At 38.5% G+C, this 23,896-nt stretch overlaps 1 protein-coding gene across 1 annotated transcript in view; it reads right to left on the reverse strand.

The window, feature by feature from the left end:
* Positions 1–4: 4 nt before the first annotated feature.
* The window catches only part of ASB15 (ankyrin repeat and SOCS box containing 15), a 32,299-nt gene continuing 8,407 nt past the window's right edge, over positions 5–23,896 (reverse strand). Inside the window, exons 3-11 of the mRNA XM_010831737.1 lie at positions 18,076–18,212; positions 16,489–16,541; positions 16,271–16,402; positions 15,004–15,162; positions 9,260–9,505; positions 7,682–7,853; positions 5,501–6,071; positions 4,825–4,978; positions 5–1,073 (exon numbers count right to left, since the gene is read on the reverse strand). Of these exons, the coding sequence (XP_010830039.1) occupies positions 901–1,073; positions 4,825–4,978; positions 5,501–6,071; positions 7,682–7,853; positions 9,260–9,505; positions 15,004–15,162; positions 16,271–16,402; positions 16,489–16,541; positions 18,076–18,182 (1,767 nt within the window). The 5' untranslated portion in view covers positions 18,183–18,212 and the 3' untranslated portion in view covers positions 5–900. The remainder of the gene's footprint in view (positions 1,074–4,824; positions 4,979–5,500; positions 6,072–7,681; positions 7,854–9,259; positions 9,506–15,003; positions 15,163–16,270; positions 16,403–16,488; positions 16,542–18,075; positions 18,213–23,896) is intronic.

Raw genomic sequence — 23,896 nt, forward strand, 5'->3', positions numbered from 1 at the left:
TTTGTGGAGGAAGACAGCACGTTTGCTTTAGGATATGTTGAATTTGAGGATTCTTTGTATTCAAAGGTCCTTTAGGCCAATTGTCTACACAGGTCTCATGTGTATGAGAGAAAAAGTTAAACTTCAGATATAAATTTTACAGTAAAAAAACATGTAGGTTGTAAATAAAACCATGGGTATGGATGAAATTTCCTGTTGAACGTAGCATAAAAAAATAGAACTTAAGATATGTTACTAAAGAGTTGGTAGGAGATGCACAGCATAGAAAGAAGCCAGAGACAGAGTGGTTAGAGGGGTTGGAAGACGGCCAAGAGAGCAAGATACCTGGAAAACCAAGGGAAGATCATTTTCTGGGGGCAGACTAGGTAATAGTGTCAGATGCTGCAGCAATCAGTTGCAAAGACTGGAGGATGCTCACGGAAAGTAGCAACAAACAAGTTGATAAGGACCTTGGGAAGGGCAGTGGAGGGAGTAGAAGTCAGATGACAATGAGGGCGTCTGCAGAGACAGGGAGGAGCTCTTTTATACAGTGTGGCAATAAGAGAAAGGACAGAATTTGCCAGCAACTGGGGTTTGAGAAAGTGATTCTTTGTTTTACGAACAATGGAGAGACTTGCTCATGGATACTGTAGGAGCCACTTGATAGGAGAGTTTGAAGACTTGTTGCAAGCGATGATAATAGAAATTCAAATGCAAAATATTAACTTGCTTTTAAAAAATCACAATGTAAAGTTCTTTAAAGATGTGAAATATGGTGTTCCCCAAAGAACCCAGGATCCAGTTATAAAATTGTCAATGGATTTAAATATATGTCAGGATGTAACATGATTCCAAGAAATTCTCTGAGGGAATCTCATTTAAACATATTTTTAAAGTCACATTTAAAAATATTATTTTAAATTATGGCAAATTTAGCTCTTGTCCATAGAGGTCATACTCTTTAAATAATATGTATCTTTGAATAGTTGGTGGTAGAGAGAGCTTCTCCATCAAGGTTGGCTGGCAGAGCCGCTGCAGCCCCATCAGTCTTCGAATTTTTAACCGACATAAATGCTTTAATGAGCATGGATTCTCTAAAGTGAATGGGAAAAACAAGCAAAAAATAAAAACAATATGAATGAAACTATAAGATAAAGACTGTTTTAGAACAATACTAAGTGTCATTCTAAAAAACAAGCATGCACATATTAGTAACTGGTGACTAAGTAAAATTCAAATTGCAATTAAGCATTCCACACCATTCCTCTAGAATGCAAGCTCCATGGAGGTAGGCATTTAGTGTGCCTCTGTGTCAAAAAGAGAGCTTGACTTCTAGAGAGTGTTCAACTAGAATATGCTTTTTGTTTTTGTTTTTAACCTCACCATGTGACATGGGGGATCTTCCTCCCTTGGGGATCAGACTCCCTGCAGTGGGAGCATGGAGTGGAATCTTAATCACTGGACCATCAGGGAAGTACAGAATATGTTAAATGAATGAATGGACTTGATTAAAGAAAGCAAATGCTCATATCTCCTACTATTTATTTTTTAGAACTGAGTATTTTAGAGATATATTCCTTCGCTTCTGTTCTCTCCTACCATCTTTCTGATGAATAGTTATCTGTGAAACATCTGATACAACTGATTCCATATGTCCATGATTCAATCTTAGGTTTGGTTCAGTGTATGACACCTAAAAATTTTATATTTTTCAAAAAATCTGCTAATGTTCAAATAACTGATGTTAGTCTTTCTTTTCAACTCTTACTTTATCTCTAGTAACTTTATCTTTAGTATAATTACAGTACCGAAATATTAATCCAGCAAAGGAGTGAGTGAAAAGGCAGCATTGCCCACAGGCTTAGAGGTAAGCTCTGGACTCAGTCGGCTTGGATTAAAATCATGTCTCTGCCACTTAAATAGTATTTGTGTTATCCTGGACAAGTTACTTAACCCCTATGATCTCAGCATTCTCACCTGGGAAATGTGGATCACAATGGGACTTACCTCATAGGGCTGTTTAAATATGGAACAAATTAATTCACGTAAAGCATTACAAAAGTGTTTGGTACATTGTAATCTTTTGTGAACGATCACTCAATTTAATAATCAAAGAGATCACATTTTTTGTTATATTTGCAATTATAAATACTCAAGTTATTTTGAAAAAATTAAGACTGTTTTTCAAAAACTATTGAGGCAAAGTTATCATTACTAAAATAGATAGAATAAACCCATCTTTTAAAAAATTTATTTTTTCCTCTAACAAAAACTCTGCCCTACATATACCTGGAGAAATCCTGACATCCAGTGGTTAACTATATTCATAGCAGTCAACTGACTACACTCTAGTTGCAATGATGTGTCTGAAACAACTAGAAAACTTTCTGGTCTTATTCTTACTTGGATTTCTTTTCTAAAGTCACAGGAATTTGTAATTCTTTTCCAATACAAACACATGGACAATGTATTACTAATTAGAAGGAAAATCTGTTCTATGACAGGAAGTACAGTAGTATTGGAGAAAGAGCCTATGTTTAAATGAGATGGACTAGAGTTCAAATCCTTGTTTTGTTATTTTTCTGTCTGTAACTTTGGGAAATAATTTATATAAGCCTCATGGTTTTTTCCTTTACAATCTCCAAAATATTTTAACTCTTTCATTGTAAAATATAGATAAAGCAACTGTACATATGGTTTCTTAAGTGATTATCAGGTGAACATCTGCAAACCTCTCCTAGGTCATGAATAGGACTTCCCCAGTCATCCCAGAATTCCCTCCACAATCCGTCCAAACTTCATTCCATGTAAGAAACTACTCTTCAGACGTTTATAGTAATCACTTTCTTTACAGCTTCATTATCTTCGTGTGCTATCCCTAAACTAGTATTGACAGTATTTTTTTTTTTTTAGTTTGATGTGTTCTTTTTAATTCTTTTAATCTGTTGGTCCTTCTCTCCATCCCCTTCTCTTTCTTTCAGTTAATCTTTAAGATCCAAAATGCTGTCTTCATCTGTCCTGCTTCATTTGGACTTCACTCCTAAGTTGGGCTTTTGTTCAGAAGGGTAACTAGCTTCAAGAATTTATAGAGTCCAGGCTATTATGTAAACCCCCTTTAGCCTTAGTTTTTAATTTTTAAAAATTAGCAATGATAATACCTAACTCTTCAAGCTGTGGGGGTTCATGACATGCTTACATACACACTTCAGATACTTCATATAACCTTACCATGTAATAAAAATAACATAAAAATACTAATAATTTAGTCTTTAAAATAGGTAAATTTACTAAGTGTTTTTAATGCTGTAGGCATTATGCTAAACACCTTACATGTGACATCTCTTTAAATTCCCACAACAACCTTAAGAGGTAAATACTATGCAAGCCCATTCTGCAGTGGGAAAACCTTGATATAAAAAGAATAAATAACCATCCTCAAAGTCACACAACCAGTATGACTATCTTGGTTTTCTTATAGGAAATTAAACGTTAAAAAAAATCCCCTTCCCTGAATGAAACAAAAATGATAGAATAAATTGTTGCTTGTTTCCATGAAAATATCAGCCCTGAATGACCTGTGCACTATGTGGATCAGCAATGCTATACCAGGGCAAGAACAATGCTGCATCCTATTTCAGACCTATCTGACCCCAGAGGTCAATTTCTAAGCTCCATCATTCACTAGATTCTCTGAGATTCCTGTTTTAGTTGCCACAAAGTCTATTCTAGCATAGAACTCATTCCAATGGAAGAGCCACGTGAGGAAAACCCAAGCTTACCACCTAATATGTGTTCAGCTGAACTAACACTCTTTCTAGCCAATCAAATCTCCACTGTTTTTGCCAACTTCCATCTCTTGCTACCATGGTCAGAACAGTCCAAATTCAGATTATATACTTTAATGTCTGAGACTCTGATTGAAACTAAGTGCTTAGATGAACATTTCTTTTTATAGAACTTTATATCTAACAAATATGGTATGTAAATCAGGTAAACATTTCAATTTCATCTTTCTGACTATAAAATATCATCTACTAATTTGCATAAAATTTGCTTGATCTTAAAGAATGGGATGTTGTGGTTTTGTTATACCATTGAAGATTGATTTAGGTGTATTAAGAGTGCCAGAATATTTAAATATATTGTCAGGTTCTAGGATGCTTCTTTAGCCTCCATGAAATTGTCCAAGTAGGTTTTGAAAGTACATTTTTCCAAACTCATATTTTGAAAGAGAAAACATTCCCAATTTATAATTTTTTTTCTGGTTGTTATATGTATTTGGAGTAATTTTAGATGTATTTTATTGAAACTTTCATAATATGACTCACTTTTATGATTATAACTAAGCTTTAACCTAGAAAATACAAAATGGCCTGCCTGTAAAACATACTTTTAATAGTAGGAATTTGTCAGTAAAGACCCAGAGAGACTAGATCAAAAAGGATATTTTAATTCATTCCATTCATTCATTTATTTAGTATTGAGTATCTACTGCTTATGAGGCATTATGCTAAGCCCTGAGAGTACAAAAATAAACAAAACGGATCCCTGCCCACATGCAGAATCCTATACTTTATGATATTATAGAAGTTAACTTTTAAAAAGTGAGTTCTATTCAGAATGTTGATATAGTTATGGTATTGTTCATTATACAATTAAACAGTTGGAAAGTGTCAAGAAAAAGCAAAAAGTATCTTCTATCAGAGGAACTATTAAGGATGATTTGAGAAAACAGATAAATCTGAATATAAGGTAGCACTGAAAAAGTATCAAAACTGACATTAAGAAATTTTTCCTATATACATTCTCCATAAAAAATTTTGTAGGAAAAACTTTTGCTTTTACCTAGTATTTGACGGATTTCTGGCCATTCTCTCTGTACTTCTAGTGCAGATTTCAGTTTAGCACACAGAGGGATATAATCCATGTAATCTATTAATACACGAATAACACTGCCTACCAAGTGCTTCATCCAGGGGACTGTAATAAACTCACAGAACTGAGAGAAGTAATAAAATTGAAGTTAGTAGCAATTTTAATATACTATATTCATAAAAAATTTTGTTCTGACAAATTACTACCTTTGCCTTTTTACATGAAATAAAAGTACCCTTCTTGTTATGAACCAAAAAAGCAAAGTAAATGATTTGTTTGTTTCTGTGAAACAATGAGCCCTGGAGCATGTGTGGCTCTGATGTGACAGTACTCAGCATAATGTGGAAGAACCATGCTATTTTCCATGATTCTTCTTACTGTGTTTCTAGCCCCCAAATTCCACCAAATAAGCATGAGTTATTAATTGCATACATTTTCCAAATTATTCAACATTTGGTTTCCAATTCAAGAAAACTATACTTTTGGGGGCCTAGTTTTATGCTTATTTCCCCATCTCATTGCAAACAAAAACACAAGAAGAAGAAAAATATAAAAGTTGGAGTTTGTTTTTCTTTTCTTGGAACATCCCTAAATGAGCAAAATTATGATGCTGACCCAATACGAAGAAGAGAAGGGTGTAACTCACCGGGTTATCTTTTATGACACAAGATGTCCATCCCGGCAGTACCTCTTCCTCTATCTCCGACCACACAAACGAGTTTCCAAAGATGTCCCCATGCATGCATTCAAAGCACATCTCCACCTGATAGCCATTATTCAGCAACAGCCTGAGCATTACCTCGTCATTTAGGGCATACTGTATGGCACTGGGGAAACGAGTGTCATTCACATGCATGAAGTAACAATTGACATTAGCTCCATGGGCAAGAAGCAGTCGGACAATTTCATGATTATTGGCCCTCACTGCCACCAGTAGACAGTTGAGGGGATCTAGGTTTGGGTTTGCACCTGCAGCCAGGAGGATTTCTGTGCAAAGGACATCATTATTGCAAACAGCAAAATAGAGCGCAGTCTTCCGTTCGTCATCATAGCTCTCAGAAATGTGGTCAGCAAGCAGGCTGTTGACATCAAAGCCATTTTCAATAAGCAGTTCTAGGCACTGTGCATTTTGTCCATCTGCTGCTGAGTGAATTGGTGTTAGCCCACTTTTCTGGATTGCATGTTTGGATGTTACTGGAATAAGATATTTCAGTGCACTAAAAAAAAAAAAAAAAGAAATCGAATATCCACATGGCAGGAAGAAAATCAAGAAATGAAATAAACCAGCTTCCATGCTGGACAAGTGAACACAATTTGATTAGTTTCCTTTATTTTCTCTAGATAACCTTACGCAAAAATATTCAGTCTTTGTCCATTGACTTAGTACTATCCAGTTGAGTTTTGATTTAGCTTCCCAGTCTAAATATTCCTGGGGAACCTACTAGATCTTATATATTTGGTTCTAGAATTGTGATTCTTCAGGAACCCTCCCCATTTTTCAATTATTCTCTGAATAACATATTATCTATAATCAACCAGGGCTACTTAATGAAGAAAATATAACAGAAAAGTAGGTCCATTCAATCTCACAGATGAATGCTTCATACTGTTGACTTAATCAGAACCATGGAGTCACAGGAAATTAGAGCTGGAAGTCACCTTGGGCATCACTGAGTCCAGCCCTTTTATTACCAGCAGAGCCATACGAAGACTTGAGAAGCGAAATGACTTGTCCAAGGTCACACAGATGCAGAAGAGTAATGACTAGAATTTAGGCCTCTTGAATTCTTGTTATTCCGCTTCACTGCTCCATGAACAATCTATGCTTTAGTATTGTCCATGTATATCCTCTCTACTTACTTGAACCTGAATTATTAGCAACAAGAAGGGTCTTTATTGTTCCATCAGTCTTATATGAATTCAATTGAGATAACTAACCACAGCTTGTATTACTAAGAACCTGTGACAAATAGCTGTGAATTTCACACTTGACTGATGAATTGGACATGTATGAGAGCCACAGGCAAGGAGAACTTGATCTCTTGTGCCTAATTCAGAGCTACCAGGTGTGAATTTATGAACACTGGGAGTAAATCCAGGTAAACTTTAACAACATGTCACTTCGCATCAATTACTTGTCATTAGCCACTTAACTTAGCCAATGTCACCACTGAAAGTGATGAAGCCTAATGATTTCAAAGGTTTTGAATTTATGAAATACATTTAATTGCCAAAAACCATCCTTTCAAGGTGGGTAGTTTATTATGATTATAGATTTCTATTGGTGTGTTGGTTGTGGCACATTTTGTGATTTTAAAATATATCTGACCATTTTATTAAAGAAACCTAAATTTATAATGATACTTTTCTATTCAAGGATATATTTTATATTATAATATCTGTTTATGTTGATAAAAATTGGAGTATTACAAATTTCAATCCTTTGCCAAGGGCAAAATTTTTAGAAGCCCTGTAGCCTTCTGTTAAACAGATTTTTTTTTAAAAAGGCACATTTAGGAGGGTTCAGGATGGGGAACAGAAAGAAAAAAAAAAAGGCACATTTGGGTGGCGTGTGCAGAAGTCTCACTTATAACTTTCTTCTAAAGGAAAATATCTTTTCATTTGACAAGCAGTATAAATTCAATGTGGAAATTTTTTAAGGTATAAGAATATAAAAAGAAGGGGAAAATCAAACACATAGATATACAAAACTTGTGAACATTTTGCCTTTTTCTTTTTGGATGTTGGGAGACATATTTAAGATAATACCATATATACAAGTTTGTGTTTTCAACTTGAAGTGATAACGCTATGGTTTATTACTCACAGGTAATGTCCCTCATAGGCAGCTCGGTGTATAGGAAGGTGCCCTGCTCTGTTAGGTATGTTTCCACTTCCTCCATATTCCAGCAGGAGGGAGATGCAGTCAGGATTGCCCCCTCCTGCTGCCTCAAACAACACCGATGCACCGTCATCCGCCAAAGCAAGCACGTCACCTCCTGGCAGTATAAGACATGCAGCAGAGTGATCACTGGGCAGACGTCAAGATCATCTCCTTAAAAATAACCTGTGGTTTTTCTTTCTGGTTAGGACTTAAAAATACAGAATTAAGAACATCTGTGTTCTTAGCCTTTTCAATAAGCAATCATGAAGCATGTTTCATTCAATTAGAAAATCTTTCCCTCACTGACATCTGAGAAATCAAGTCAATTTTCATGATAGGAAAATGCTCCCTAAAAAAGGTCTAGTTAGACTTTTAAAGACAAAGTTAATGCTCTGTCTCATTTCAACAAATCTTTATCAACTGTCTTCTATGTGCAAACACCATGCATGATCCAGCAGAAAATCCTAAGATGAATAAGCCTGACTATCTTAAATGGCTCAGAGGGAGAATGACACAAAATATCATCAAAGAACACAAATTGTGTAATATTCAAATGTCATGAGGACCAGAAGGCATGATGTAGGGGAAAGTGGTCTGTTTGAATTATGGCTTTGTTGCTGACTGTGAGAGTTTGGGGCAAGCTACTTACTTCCATGAACTTCCAACTCCTTATCTGTAAACTACAGTAATATAGCTTATTTCATATGGCTTATTTGATAATTAAATGAGTTGCATTGTGGGGGAATTTCAAAAATGTTATCTTTTCCCTACAGAGGATCCTTGAGAATAATGTGGTCCTAGGCAACCCACTCCAATACTCTTGCCTGGAAAGTCCCATGGGCGGAGGAGCCTGGTGGGCTGCAGTCCACGGGGTCGGGAAGAGTTGGACACGACTGAGCGACTTCACTTTCACTTTTCACTTTCATGCATTGGAGAAGGAAATGGCAACCCACTCCAGTGTTCTTGCCTGGAGAATCCCAGGGATGGGGGAGCCTGGTGGCCTGCCATCTATGAGGTCGCACAGAGTCAGACACGACTGAAGCAACTTAGCAGCAACAGCAGAGATAGCCATCAGGGCCGGGCACTCAGATTTGTAGGTCCCCATGCATAGGATTCAAGTGAGTTGTGCAATAGGGGCCTATTGCGGGGCTTATTGAGGGATGGAGTAAAAATCTGATGCCCAGATACATTCAGGAGAGGAAGAGGAGGCAGTGAGGTCTGTCTCTGAAATGAGACAGATGGAGAAAAGGAGATCTGAGAGGCAGGAGAAACACTGCTTGTGCTCAGTCGCTCAGTCATGTCCCACTCTGCAACCCCATGGATGGTAGCCCGCCAGGCTCCTCTGTCCACGGGATTTCCCAGGCAAGAATGCTGGAGAGGGTTGCCATTTCCTCCTCCAGGAGATCTTCTGACCCAGGGATCGAACCTGTGTTTCCTGCATTGGCAAGCAGATTCTTTACCACTGAGCCACCTGGGAAGCGCAGGAGAAACACCAGCAACATGTAATTCCTTTCCACGTACCTTTGTGGATCAGATGTTCCAACACATCACAGTGACCATACTCGGCCGCAACACCTAACGGGGTCACTCCAAATCCGTCTTTTAGGTGGACATTGCCTCCATTGTTTAGTAGCAGAGCTATGATGTCTTTGTGGCCTTGTTTGGCTGCTTCATGCATTGCTGACCATCGCTTCACACAGGGCTGGTCAAGACTGGTGTTGTGTTTAAGCAGAGCAGACACCATGTCATAGGAGCCTCTTTTAATAGCTTGAAGGTGATTTTTAAAAAGAACAGTCAACAGGAGGCATATAACATAAATCCCTTACATGGCACTACACTAATTACCAGATTTAATATCAAGAGAGATGTTAGTGACACCTTTTCTTGTATTTTCCATACCCCTCTGTTTCTCATAACTGGTTTCTCTCAAGGAATGTAAGCATATAAGATGATACTGCCTTTTCTTTAAGACCCTGACCTGAGCAGGGGTAAGAGTTTCGTGGAAAACAGGATGCATGTCACTGAGTTAGGATACTTTGTGTCCTCTTTCTAAACTTCCACTCCATCGCTGAGATGAAAATAATATCAACTTTTGTATCAGTTAAATAAATTAAATAATGTATGTAAAATGCTTAGTATACAGTAGGAGCTCGATAAATGATAACCATTATTATTATTATGATTTCCTCACTTCTAGGATCATGGAGTCACCTGTGCAGATAGTGTTTATCAAGTTTTTCTCCCTGTAGAGAGAGTTTTTTCCCACCAAAGTAGGAAATATTAAATGAACATTTCTTTCCCATACTCTTATGAGATGTTAGCAATAGGAATGTTTAGAATCCAGGTAGGTCAGTTGTTCTTCTTACAGGTGAAGTACATGACAGCTGATGTACCATGTTTTCTGAGGTTCAATAAATCAGATGTCTCTCTCCCTCTCTTCTTTTTCTAGTAGCTGAAATTACACTGTTAAGTCTTTTTCTCTTTCTGATTGTTAATGGATTCTCCCAGGTTAGATATAAATACTTCTCTAAGGTGTCATGCATTTCCCTCTTATCAGTATGTAAAATCTTAATAAGAAAAACAGCAGGATGAAGGTTACTCTCTAACACTTATTCATTTGTTCATTCTTTCATTCAGTTAATATGTGCTGGCTATATGTAAATGTTAGTCATTCAGTCATGTGACCCCGTAGACTGTAGCCCACTAGGCTCCTCTGTCCATGGGGATTCTCCAGGCAAGAATACTGGAGTAGGTAGCCATGCCTTCCTCCAGGGAATCTTCCTATCCCAGGGATTGAACCCAGGTCTCCTGCATTGCAGGCAGATTCTTTACTGTTTGAGTCACTTGTTAGGTACAGCGGGCAGCAGGAAAAAGACAGACATGGTTCTCACTTGGGGAATTTGAAGCCTGGGGAGTGAAGGCGATACTGCTTTCTGTTTGAATAAAGATTCAAAGACTGGGCCTTTGCTGGGAAAGACAGAAGGGGATATGGGGGCACACGGAACATCTTGGGCAGGTAAGAAGCTGAAGGTGGAAAGGCTCTGAGGCCAAGGCAAGAGAGATGGCTCCAAAAGGCAGAAAAGGAGGATGAGGACAAATTGTCTATTTCACTAGGAGGCAAGCAAGCCATCACTGCAGCAATTTCAGTTTTTCTCCTGCTCACTGTCTGAAGCACAATCTGTTGACAAATGCCTTTCTCTGAATCACCCACCTGCCACTGGCAGCTCTAATTACAGTGAATTACCTCATCCTAGCTGGTGCTCTTGCGAAGCAAACATCGATAACTTAAATGAAATAAGAGATAATGTGCCCTCATTTATCTTCTTGCTCCTATTCCATTTTTTCTAATTAGAAAAAAAATGTAATAAAATAATGAATCTCTTCTTTTATGATCTGTTTTCCTTTTGTCTGACTCAGGGAACATGTTGATTAGAGATACTAGCCTTTCTTCAAGAAAATAACAGCATATATAAGCCATATTCAACTTGAAATAACTAAAAAAAATAAAACTTTACTTGTAGTTCAGCTTTTGGAACTAAAAATATATTTTATTTCTCATAGAAATAATAATGAAAATCGTGGGGAACCCCTCTTCCAAGCTAAACCATGAAGACATCCTTAACCAATAATTGGCTAAATACTGAAAACTAACAAGGTACAGTATGTGTGAAATGTAACTGAGTAAAATACAAATTAAATAATTTATGAAGTAAAGAATACATTTCACATAATATATGTATCATTATATGCTTAGAGGACAGCAAGCCTCAGGTGAAGAGTTAAGGAATTTAAGGGGGTATTTTGCATAAGTTATAGGCACTTTTGAACACCTTATAGTTTGCTGGCACTTTCTTTCTTTAAAAAAAATTTTGTAATTTTCTTTCTGGATATATGTGTTTTGCCCATCTAGTTCCAGTTCAGTCGCTCAGTCATGTCCTACTCTTCATGAGTTTTGCCCATATAATTTACTTAATATTTTCAGTGATAATCTGACTCATATGACATACCAATAGAGATTTTCTTCTGCAGTACCTAGAGAAGGATTGGAAGACTGAGAGAGGAGATGGAGTAAAGAGGATATATACCGATTTGTGAGAAAGAAAATAAAGTAAAATTAACTGAGCTGTGAATGGCACCATGTTCTGGGAAAGTGGAAAGCAGAGGAGCTGAGCTGTTGTACCAGACCGTTCCCTTGGCTTCCTCTGCACGCTGGGACCCTCTGGTCAGGACAATCATGTGACTGTCCTACTGGAGGAAGGTGACACCAACTTTAGAGGGATGGGCTGAGAAGGAGTCTGTGTGCAAAAAACACTTAGTAACTATAAGATCATCACAAATCAGATATCTACACTCACTTCTGAATTGTTGTGCGAGAGAGGAATGAACTTTATTTTCGAAGTCATTGCGGTTTGTTTGTTTTATGTATCTGTGTTTGTTTGCTGGTTTTGTTATGGAAGCTTTACCTGTACCCTGACTATAATAATTAGTTTTTCCAATTTAATCTGAATTGGAGAAGGCTAAAAGCTGCCACATAGGGCAAGAGTAAAGAAGAAATCAGAGCAGAACGCTCCCGAGATGTGATAACACTATTCATTTAACATTTATGTGCAGGGGCAAAGGCCTGTTGTTGATCCCCTCTATGTCCCATGAGTCACAACTATTTCTTTGGAAGTTTCACAGATTCCACTGCTCTCTTATTTCCCCAATTTACTTTGGATATACACCTTTGTTATAGCATTTATTAATACTTGTTTTCTATTTCGATTATATCTAGGCTCTCACTAGATTCTTTGAAAGATGATCATTCCATTTGTACTGTGCTAGTCAGCATAGAATCTGGTTTACTGTGACTTCTAGACTGGTTCCAAATCAGGAAAGGAGTACGTCAAGGCTGTATATTGTCACCCTGCTTATTTAACTTATATAAAGAGAACATCATGAGACTTATATAACTTATATAAAGAGACTTATTTAACTTATATAAAGAGAACATCGTGAGACTGCAAAGAGATCCAACCAGTCCATCCTAAAGGAGATCAGTTCTGGGTGTTCACTGGAAGGACTGAGGCTGAAGCTGAAACTCCAATACTTTGGCCACCTACTGTGAAGAGGTGACTCACTTGAAAAGACCATGATGCTGGGAAAGATTGAGGGCAGGAGAAGGGGATGACAGAGGATGAGATGGCTGGATGGCATCACCAACTCAATGGACACGAGTTTGGGTCAACTCTGGGAGTCGGTGATGGACAGGAATCTGCAGTCCATGGGGTAGCAAACAGTCGGACACAACTGAGCGACTGAACTGAACTGAACTAGATAAATGTTGGGTGCATTGATGATGCTGAATTAATGTTGTCAACTGTAAATATTTTACTGATGTTTGAATTATCTAAGTTTTCTGTTAACAATATTCAGGCTGTTCTTAAAATTCTAGAGATTTCCCTGTGGACAGGCACTGGGGTAGTGTTGACTCACTGTGACCACAGCTCATGATGCTTTATTGGCTTCCTCTGGGATCTCTGAATATTCATAAGGACTGATGCTGAAGCTGGAACTCTAATACTTTGGCTACCTGATGCAAAGAACTGACTCGTTTGAAAAGACCCTGATGCTGGGAAAGATTTAAGGCAGGAGGAGAAGGGGATGACAGAGGATGAGATGGTTGGATGGCATCACCAACTCAATGGACATGAGTTTGAGTAATCTCTGGGAGTTGGTGATGGACAGGGAGGCCTGGTGTGCTGCAGTCCATGGGGTCGCAAAGAGTTGGGCATGACTGGGCAACTTAACTGAACTGAATGGCTGGAATGGCTGGTGAAAAATCTCAGGGCTGCTTCCCCTCCTCCTGCCACACATGCATTATTTCATAACATCTCTCCTTTCCTGAGCATCTACCATGTGGCAGAAGTTTACATATTAATATTTTTCTCTATTGACTTTATTGACTATGCAAAAGCCTTTGACTGTGTAGATCACAACAAACTGTGGAAAATTCTTAAAGAGATGGGAATACCAGACCACCTGATCTGCCTCCTGAGAAATCTGTATGCAAGTCAGAAACAACAGTTAGAATTGGACATGGAATAATAGACTGGTTCCAAATTGGGAAAGGAGTATGTCAAGGCTGTATATTGTCACCCTACTTATTTAACTTATATGCAGAGTACATCATGAAAAATGCCAGGCTGGATGAAGTACCATCTGGAATCAAGATTGCTGGGAGAAATAGAAATAACCTCAGATATGCAGATGACACCACCCTTACGGTTGAAAGTGAAGAAGAACTAAAAAGCCTCTTGATGAAAGTGAAAGAGGAGAGTGAGAAAGTCGGCTTAAAGCTCAACATTCAGAAAACTAAGATCATGGCATCTGGTCCCATCACTTCATGACAAATAGATGGGAAAACAATGGAAATGGTGAGAGACTTTATTTTTAGAGGTCCAAAATCACTGCAGATGATGACTGCAGCCATGAAATTAAAACACGCTTGCTCCTTGGAAGAAAAGTTATGACAAACCTAGACAGCATGTTAAAAAGCAGAGACATTACTTTGCCAACAAAAGTTTGTCTAGTCAAAGCTATGGCTTTTCCAGTAGTCATGTATGGATGTGAGAGTTGGACCTATGTCCCTGAGAGAAAGAAAGGTTATCTGTGGTCATCTATAGTTAATCTCATCTCACTCTGCTACTGCAAATAGACGTGCCAATACTTATTGGTCAACAAACAGCAGGATATACAAGCCTGAGAAGAAGCTGTGTATAGATAAACAACATCTTCATGCTTACAATCATTCCCTTGATGTGTTGCAGTGGTGACCCCAGGGACACACTTGTGTGCTCAGAATCTGCTGGATCTCCTGCCTTCAAATTTGGTTTCATCATTCTGCTCTGTACCTCATGTCTCTCTCCGGAGTCCCCTTTCTGCCTCTTTGATTAAGCTACAGATCACAAATGCAATATCCCTTACAGGCCGGACCCCACTTAGAAACTATTCCTTCAAAACTGACACTCCTGGGCTCATAAAACTCCTCATTAGAGGAGTTTCTGATTAACTGGTGCTGATTAACTGGTGCTGAAAGAGCTTTCACATTTCACCTCCTGGTGGGACAAGAAAACAAAATCATATGGCAGGTGAGATGGGGGTCAGGAAAGGACGTCAGAGAGTGGAAACAGATGAGGTCACATAATTTTAGCCAATACATTAAATACTGAATAAATATTATTTGTCTCAAATTATAAAAGTTCTAGGAAAAATAGGTCATTTACCAAGCAGAAGGGGCGTCTCTCCTTTGTCATTTTTGGTGTTTGGCCACACTCCTTTCTCTAGTAAAGTTCTTACATTTTCCACCAGACCAGCTTTGACTGCCAAAGTCAAAGGTGTTTCTCCATCAGAGGTCTTGAACTCCCAGAGCGTCTTATAAGATGCTGAGATATGAAAGCATGTGGAAAATTAAAAGTCTTTACTTAAAGGATGTCATATAGAACAGAATGATGCAATACCATCTACACTAGATGGGACAAAGTCAATTGACGAAAAAAAGAAGACTAAAAAGAGAAATGATTAAAGTCTAGCAAATGATGGTGAGTAGAAATAGATGAGCATGGGCTTGCTAATCAAGTTGACAGCTAGCAAACCAACATCTGTGTTTCAAGGTGTTTTTTACAAAAAAAGATAATGGGTTGTGACTTCTCACTTCTTAATAAATTATAAACAACTTCCCTAATCCTTTGTATTATTATTTAAATTGAACCTGAAATTGTTTTTTGTCAAATGAAGTCTGTGCCTGTGGGAATGACAAGTATTTGATCAATGATGTATCCTATCAGAATATGTTACAAAAGAAATACCATGCTTAACATCATCTTCTATATCTGACTATCTGTCCTATCTGTCTATTTTTAACTTTTTGTAGCTGGCTGACCAGCTGGATAGTTAATTATCCAGTAGCTATCATTATCTCTTACAACAGCACTAGGAAGCAACATTGAAGGTTGACAAGAAGGGCATTCTCAAAGTGTTTTACAAGATGCTGGGATGTGAAAAACACTGTTGGAACGTAGAAATTATTAATAATATTTAACCCTGGGTAGATATACCACAACAGTTATTCATATTTGCATGATGAAAAAAGTAATGTAATATAAGGACAGATAATGTAAGTATTACTTGTACAAAATAATACTCTTTTGGAAACTATTAACTCAGTTCAAGATGAAAGTTTACAACTGACTTTGAAAAGCAAAATATTTTATACTTAAATCAATTAATTAATGGTGTATATAAACTTTTAGGTGATAATCACATCTTCCCACCAAACTGGGTCATATTTTTAGAAAGATGTAAAGGGTAAACCCTGAACTCCACAAAATAGGCTAATTTTGTACTCAGTTTAAAGCATGAGTACTATCTTTTCCAAATTGCAAATCACCTTTTATTCTACTTTTTCTTTTTGCTTATTATGTTCATTGGGAATACTCCAGAACATCTGCATTTGGGCTTCAGTTTGGTTAAAGGCATTCTACATTTTCTTACCGTCCAAGACAACTTCAAGTATCTGCTGAATGGGTTGAACAACAGCTTCATGCAATGGAAACCATCCTTTTTCATCAGCTTCATCCAAAGCATATTTATATTTCACATACTCCTGGAGCTCAAGAATGTGACCTAAAATAAACACATGGGCTGATAACAAATCTCTCAGCCAGATGGAATCTCCAGTCCATTCTACTGTAGGTGATAAATCCATTTACCTTGCTGTATGGCCTCCACAAGCTTTCTGTTCTGATCGCTTAGTGGTACAAATCTACCAGGGAAAGAAATACAAGCCATATTTGTATTCATGATATAAAGGAACCGAAACATTTATTCAGTTTTTGCACATGCGTTTAATAATCAGGATCTTCAAGAAATGCACACAACTGATGTTATCTACTTTAAAAATGTAAATGTCTAAAAGTCAGATACAGAGTATGTTTATGATACACTGGACCTATGAACATTAGGGAAGATGGAAAAGTAGAAGGTTAAAACATTGTCTTTGAAATTAATTGTAGGCAATGAAAAAGGGGTAAATAACTGGAGTCAGAGACGGAAGAGCTGCTTTCAGATGTTGTGATTTTGTGAACCTGAGGAGGCCAGCAGCCTCTCTGGACGGTGGTTCCTGCATCAGTAAAATGAGAAGATTATATAGGAAGATCTCTAAGGTTTCTCCCACCTTTAAAAATTCTATGCTCAATAAAGGTTTCTTGCTCTGAATTTAATAATGGCTAATTAATGGTTGCTTGTTTGGGAGCATATGCTGTACATTGCATGTTAGTCTTTAATCAACTGTGAAAACTAGTGAAAAATAGGCAAAGCATTTACTGAACAAATTCCAATCACTGACCCAGGAGGTCATTGTCAACCCTCATGGAAATTCTCTGATGTGTGTTTATACAAAGGTGACTAGGTATTGAATAACAAATTGATTTAACTCTATTAAAGCAGAAACATCCACTGGTATTCCAGGGTTGTGAATGCCTTCCTGGGAGATAAGGGAAGAATGAAAGAGACCAGAAATATAAATGTTAACATGTCTGTTTTTTAAAAGCTCAAAAGCAATCATTTTCTAGCACTAAATCTTTTCAAAAGCACTACTAATTTCAGAATACAGGATTCTAAATACTATAATCAAATTTAAAGGTAAATTAAAGTTCAGTTTTGTCAGAAGTATAATGTGTGCTGCTCAAAAACAAAAATGTACTTTGGCGGTTTTAGATGCTATAACTCTTGCCAACACAAAACACCAATTTCATGTATAATTTCTTAACTGCTGTCACTTTAACAGTAGATAATTAAAAATTCTGGTTTATATATCACTTTGCTATATATTAGAAAAGCCTTCAACTCTTTTCCCACTCATTAAGCTTATAGGCAGGTGAGTTAGCATTATTCTTCATATTTTAAAGATGCAAAATGGAATATATTACTTATAAAGGTTGCCTGAGAAAGTAGCACAACCGGTTCTGTATATGTATCTATACGTTAGTCATATAAACAGTGTTTACAATTTCATTCACATTATTTACTGTCCTTTTTGATTCTATATGAATTGAGGAAATAGGCAATCCTATACAACCAAATTGAACTGGGAATTTCCTATCTAGGTAGTCTCATACTTTACAGGAAATGGGAATTTGTAGAATCAGAATGCTAAACCTGTGCACAGCAGTTCTTGTAAAGGTGTTGAATTTCCTGCCACAAAAAAAAGGTAAAGGGGTCTGGAAACATTATTCATTTTATCTTACAAAAAATTAATGCCATGAAGTTTAGTTGAGGATCATCAATTTGAATGTTACCTTTCAGGATAAAATACAGTCTTGCCGGCTTCAATAGATTCTTGAATACTGAGCTGAACATCATAACTTGTAAGATGGTCTTCATCAGGGTCATCATTAGCATCCATGACGGGATTTAATTTTGAAGCAGGAAATTTCTTATTATCAGCAAAAGCCACAGAACAGCATATAGAGTCAACATGAAAGAGGCAAAATGAAAAATACATTCATCTTTCCTCATTTAAAAAGATACAGAGGTAGTTAACATTTAATTTATATTATATATGTATAAAATGCCCATTCTAACTTTTGAAACCTTTGATTACCTGCCCTTTAAGTGTCAGTGTTTTCTGGCTTTTGACTTTCTTTTGAGTAATGACTACAGTTGGGCTTAGAATGAATTTTTCTACATTTCTGATTTACACTAATTTGACCCATCATTTCCTCAAGACATTACTCTACATAACACATTAGAAGTTTAAAACTCCGAGAAGACAGACAAAGGAAGGAGTAAAGAACAACTAGCCTTCCTCTTTGCTGTTTTGTTGCTAAATTGTGTCCAATTCTTTTTGGATCCTATGGACTGTAGGCCACCAGGCTTCTCTGTCCCTGGGACTTCCCTGGAGGAATACTGGAGTGGGTTTCCATTTCCTTCTCCAGGGGATCTTCCCAACCCAAGGATGGAAACTGTGTCTCCTGCATTGGTAGGTGGATTCTTTACCACTGAGCCACTTGGGAAGTCCTTCACATCCTTTACTTTTTCTATATTCTCTGTCCTCTGTGTGTGCTTTTTCACTGATTTAGTTCTTTCTACTCCCAAAGTGGTTTGAGTTGACTGCCTTGAATTGCAGTTATTTCTGTATTTGCGTTCAACTCCTTCTACGAAAACATATACTCTTTGAGGTGAGGGGTTCGATGTGACTCGTCTCTGCATCACCTACAACTCTAGAAGGTGCTTGGCATAAGGAAGCATCCCAGCGAACATCTGTTGAATTAAAGTTGAGAGAATGGAACGTCACAAACATAATGACCTAGCTCTGACCTCAGGAAGTTTGATGGTGTACATGGAGAAGACACAAAGGTAACTTTAAATAGAAGGCACGGACAACTTTCAGCCCTGTTCTCCCTGAGAAAACACTGTCTAGTCTCACAATGACAGAGAGGGCAATGGCACCCCACTCCAGTACTCTTGCCTGGAAAATCCCATGGACGGAGGAGCCTGGTAGGCTGCAGTCCATGGGGTTGTGAAGAGTCGGATATGACTGAGCGACTTCACTTTCACTTTTCACTTTCATGCATTGGAGAAGGAAATGGCAACCCACTCCAGTGCTCTTGCCTGGAGAATCCCAGGGATGGGGGAGCCTGGTGGGCTGCCGTCTATGGGGTCACACAGAGTCGGACATGACTGAAGCGACTTAGTAGCAGCAGCAGCAGTCTCACAATGAAGTGAACAGCTTTCAGAAGTCCAGAACTTCAATAGAGGAGAGGATTAATCCGATAAAAATGGCCTTAAGCGCTTGAAGAACTTCCTTACTGACCAGATGGGTTTGATAGATCATGTGGCTCTCTGGATGCTCCCAGAAATCCACATTTATGGACTTGAGCTACCTGTGTTCCTGGCTGTAGAAAGATCCTTTCTCACACCTTGGCAGAAAGGCATTCCTAATGCAGTTAAGGATGCTGAAGTGCTAATGTAAGGGAGTGGTAAGGACCTGCTTTATCCAGTGAGGTTTAAATGTGGGAACTGGCAAACACAAAGCCGAATTAAAACTGACTTCTTGCTTTTGAAGAAAACAGTCAAAACAGAAGAACTTCTGGACTGACTTATTTAATTTATTGATGGCTGTTTCAGTCTCCCTAATCCATGTTTCAACTCAGAGCCACCACGAATGGGGGTGCAGGTTGCATACTGCACAAGTGCTCCTGGCTGATAAAATCCAGCCAAACCTCCCCCACATGAGCTGTGCCCGCTGGCAGGCCGCTATGCACACCCCAAGGAAGCAGCATTTTTCTTCATTTGCACCAAAGGGCTTATAGCCTGTGGGATTCCCGAACTTGGTCGAGCATTTTTTAACACCAGAAAGTTAAACAAAAAGTGGCCAAGTTATTTAGTATTTTAGATAAAAAATGAGGAGAAACAGATATGACATCTTTTACCATCTAGTCTTCAATCCTCTCCCAAAGTGGAAGGACCTCAGAATTTGGTTACTCTCCTTCAGAAAGAATAGGGATACCATACCCATGATATTCATGAAATTTTATGCAGCTACTATTTGGTTCACATTTTCTTTTGCCTTGTTTTACAGGGAAAGTTCTAAGGTCTGACTGGGTCTCAGCATCATTTGAACAGTTAAAATTTGGGTCATTTTAACTCCATGGCCAGACCAGAGATCAGCCCTCCTATAGATTCCCCATTTCTTCCCTAGCACTGTTCTATTACAAACCACTGCCATTGACTGGCCCAGCTCCTCTGAAGACAAACACAAAAATGTAGCTTATTTCTCATTGTCTTATTTCTTTCAGATATCAAATTAGAGGAGTATGTGTCTCCCATTACAGTTGGATCAATTGCTTTACTTTATAAAGAGAAAGTTTAGTAAGTATGCACATCAAAACAGTTCTAACAGCTGCTGCGTGCTAAGTTGCTCCATCATGTCTGACTCTGCGACCCCATGGACTGTAGCCCACCAGGCTCCTCTTTCCATGGCATTCTCCAGGCAAGAGTACTGGAGTGGGTTTCCTTCCCCAGGGGATCTTCCTGACCCAGGGGTTGAACCCATGTTTCTTACTGGCATTGGAACATTTCGTCTCTGCATTGGCAAGCAGATTCTTGACCACTAGCGCCACCTGGGAAGCCAGTTCTACAGCTGGCTGATAATCACAGGAAAGTATTTTGAGCCATAGAACTTTTCAAGCCAAAATGTATCATCTATGCAAAATTTTACATTGTCCAGTGTCTTATCAAGGGGGGAAAGTCACAAATAGTATTCTGTGAGCAATTTCCAAAACACAGTTGATTCTTGCTTTGCCTCTTCTTATTGTTCAAGCCTTAAGGACAGCTCTATACATGCTGACAGTCAAGGTCCCTGACCTGCGGACAGACGGCACATGAACTCAATGGCATCATGACTTTATTGCTTATTGTTCTGTACCAGTGGCCCTACTATAACCTTGATACAGAAAGGGGAGAACAGTGATGATGTTTGGAGGATGTCCATGAGATAGTAATAGCACTTCGCTAAGTATGTCTCTCATACCAGGGTATCTTAGCAACCTTAAAAGCTCGACATATGGGCTTGGGATCCTATTCACCAAATAGACTCAGATGGCATTTTAAAAAATTTATTGCTTATTGGTTATTGTCTATCTCTTCCTCCTAGAATGTAATGTAATAAGAATAGAGAACTAGTCTAACTTCAGAGACTAGGAAAGCAGTATCTCAAGGTACATGGACTCTAAACATGTGTTGAAAGAATGAAAAAATGAATGAATGAGCTAATAAATGAACTTAAGATAATTTAGGCTCTGCTTTATTCTTAGAACTAACCATTTTCTTTATGGAGAGTCTTTATTCTGATGGGAACAGTTTTAAAGTCTCTATTGAATTTGTTATAATATTGATTCTGCTTTATGGTTTAGTTTTTTGACTACGAGGCATGTGGGGTCTTAGCTTGCTGACCAGGGATCGAACCTGTACACTCTGCATTGGAAGGCGAAGTCTCAACCGTAGTACCATCAGGGAAGTCCCTGGTGTCTTTATTCTAATTAGATGAATTAGATTACCCATTCTGTGTTAGGCTTCATTTTTCTCCCTTCTGTGCTTTTATGTCTTATGTCTTATCTCACTTCATTCACAAGGCCCTCCCAGCTGTTTCACTCATGGTCTCCACAGCCCCAAGCCTGGCTCCAGCCACTCCTCCTGTGGAAGCCTTTGGTGAATTCTTCAGTTCCTCTCTGACCCTCTTAATCCTTGAGTATCTCAGCTTACCCGGTGTTTTCCAACTGAATTTACAATCATTTTGTATTAGTTTTGCAAGTTCTTTACATTTTTGTATTTTGTATTCTCACCAGGACTATTCATTTTCTGAGGGGAATAAAGCCTTAACTTTTTTGTCTTGTATATCTTTTCTCTTTGCTCCCACTCCTAGTCAACTATAGGAAATGGCTGTTCTCATGGTCACTGGAAAACAGTTGTTGACTCATTACTGGCAGACAAGTCCTGAGTGTCTTCAGATAGCAGGACTGGATGATGAAGTTAGATGTGTGGCATCGCCTGTCGCCTTTCTCACTAATGTCACGTGGTGATGGAGGGCATCGCACGGCTCTGGGATTAGTATAGGATACAGGGCCTTTTGCCTATTTAAATCACCAGCTTAATGCTAAACCTGCTTGAAATGTAGCCTTCCAGTACGTGAGATATCACAGACTCCTTACGGCAACAGTTCCCAAACTTTTTGGCACCAGGGACTGGTTTCATGGAAGACAATTTTTTTTTTCACAGACCAGGGCTGGGGAGATGGTTTTGGGATGATTCAAGTGCCTTACATTTATTGTGCACTTTATTTCTATTATTATTACATCAGCTCCACCTCAGATCATCAGGCATAAGATCCAGGAGGTTGGGGACCCCTGCTTTAGAGAACTGAGTTGCTCTGTGAAAAGTTCTTTTAAATGTCTTTTAACTACCACCAAAAAGGAAATTATCTAAAACTCTTAACTCTTTTGTGGGCTTTACTGGTGGCTCAGATGATAAAAAATCCACCTGCAGTGCAGAAGACTCAGGTTAGATCCCTGAGTTAGGAAGGTCCCCTAGAGAAGGGAATGGCAACCCACTCCAATATTCTTGCCTAGGGAATTCCATGGACAGAGGAGCCTGGCATGCTACAGTCCATGGGGTCGCAAAGAGTTACAACTGAGCAACTAACACACAACAAAAACTGTTTGGTATCTCTAACAACAGCAGGATCTCAATGGAGAGAAAATTCTTACTGCTACATGGAGCAACCCCCATCTAAAACAAGCTGTCTCTAACCTTTCCTGAAAGCTTTGGATGAAGGTGTCAGGCAGACAATCAAAGAAGCATCAGTGGAACAGAACCAGAGATGTCAAGATGCAGAGGAGGGCAGGAGGAGAGCCTGTTTACTGTTAGGCTTTGTTTAAAACTATTCAAATAAAGCACCAGCCAGCAGTCTGATAAAGGGCCAAATAATACTTGACATCTTTCAAGATTGCCGGGAGAAATATCAATAACTTCAGATATGCAGATGACGCCACCCTTATGGCAGAAAGTGAAGAGGAACTAAAAAGCCTCTTGATGAAAGTGAAAACAGAGAGTGAAAAAGTTGGCTTAAAGCTCAACATTCAGAAAACGAAGATCATGGCATCTGGTCCCATCACTTCATGGGAAATAGATGGGGAAACAGTGGAAACAGTGGCTGATTTTATTTTGGGGGGCTCCAAAATCACTGCAGATGGTGACTGCAGCCATGAAATTAAAAAAGGCTTACTCCTTGGAAGAAAAGTTATGATCAACCTTGATAGCATATTCAAAAGCAGAGACATTACGTTGCCAACAAAGGTCTGTCTCATCAAGGCTATGGTTTTTCCAGGGGTCATGTATGGATGTGAGAGTTGGACTGTGAAGAAAGCTGAGCACCGAAGAATTGATACTTTTGAACTGTGGTGTTGGAGAAGACTCTTGAGAGTCCCTTAGACTGCAAGGAGATCCAACCAGTCCATCCTAAAGGAGATCAGTCCTGGGTGTTCATTGGAAGCACTGATGCTAAAGCTGAAACTCCAATACTTTGGCCACCTCATGTGAAGAGTTGACTCACTGGAAAAG

The sequence above is a fragment of the Bison bison genome, unplaced genomic scaffold (assembly GCF_000754665.1).
Source record: "Bison bison bison isolate TAMUID 2011002044 unplaced genomic scaffold, Bison_UMD1.0 scf7180017864530, whole genome shotgun sequence".
NCBI lineage: Eukaryota > Metazoa > Chordata > Mammalia > Artiodactyla > Bovidae > Bison > Bison bison.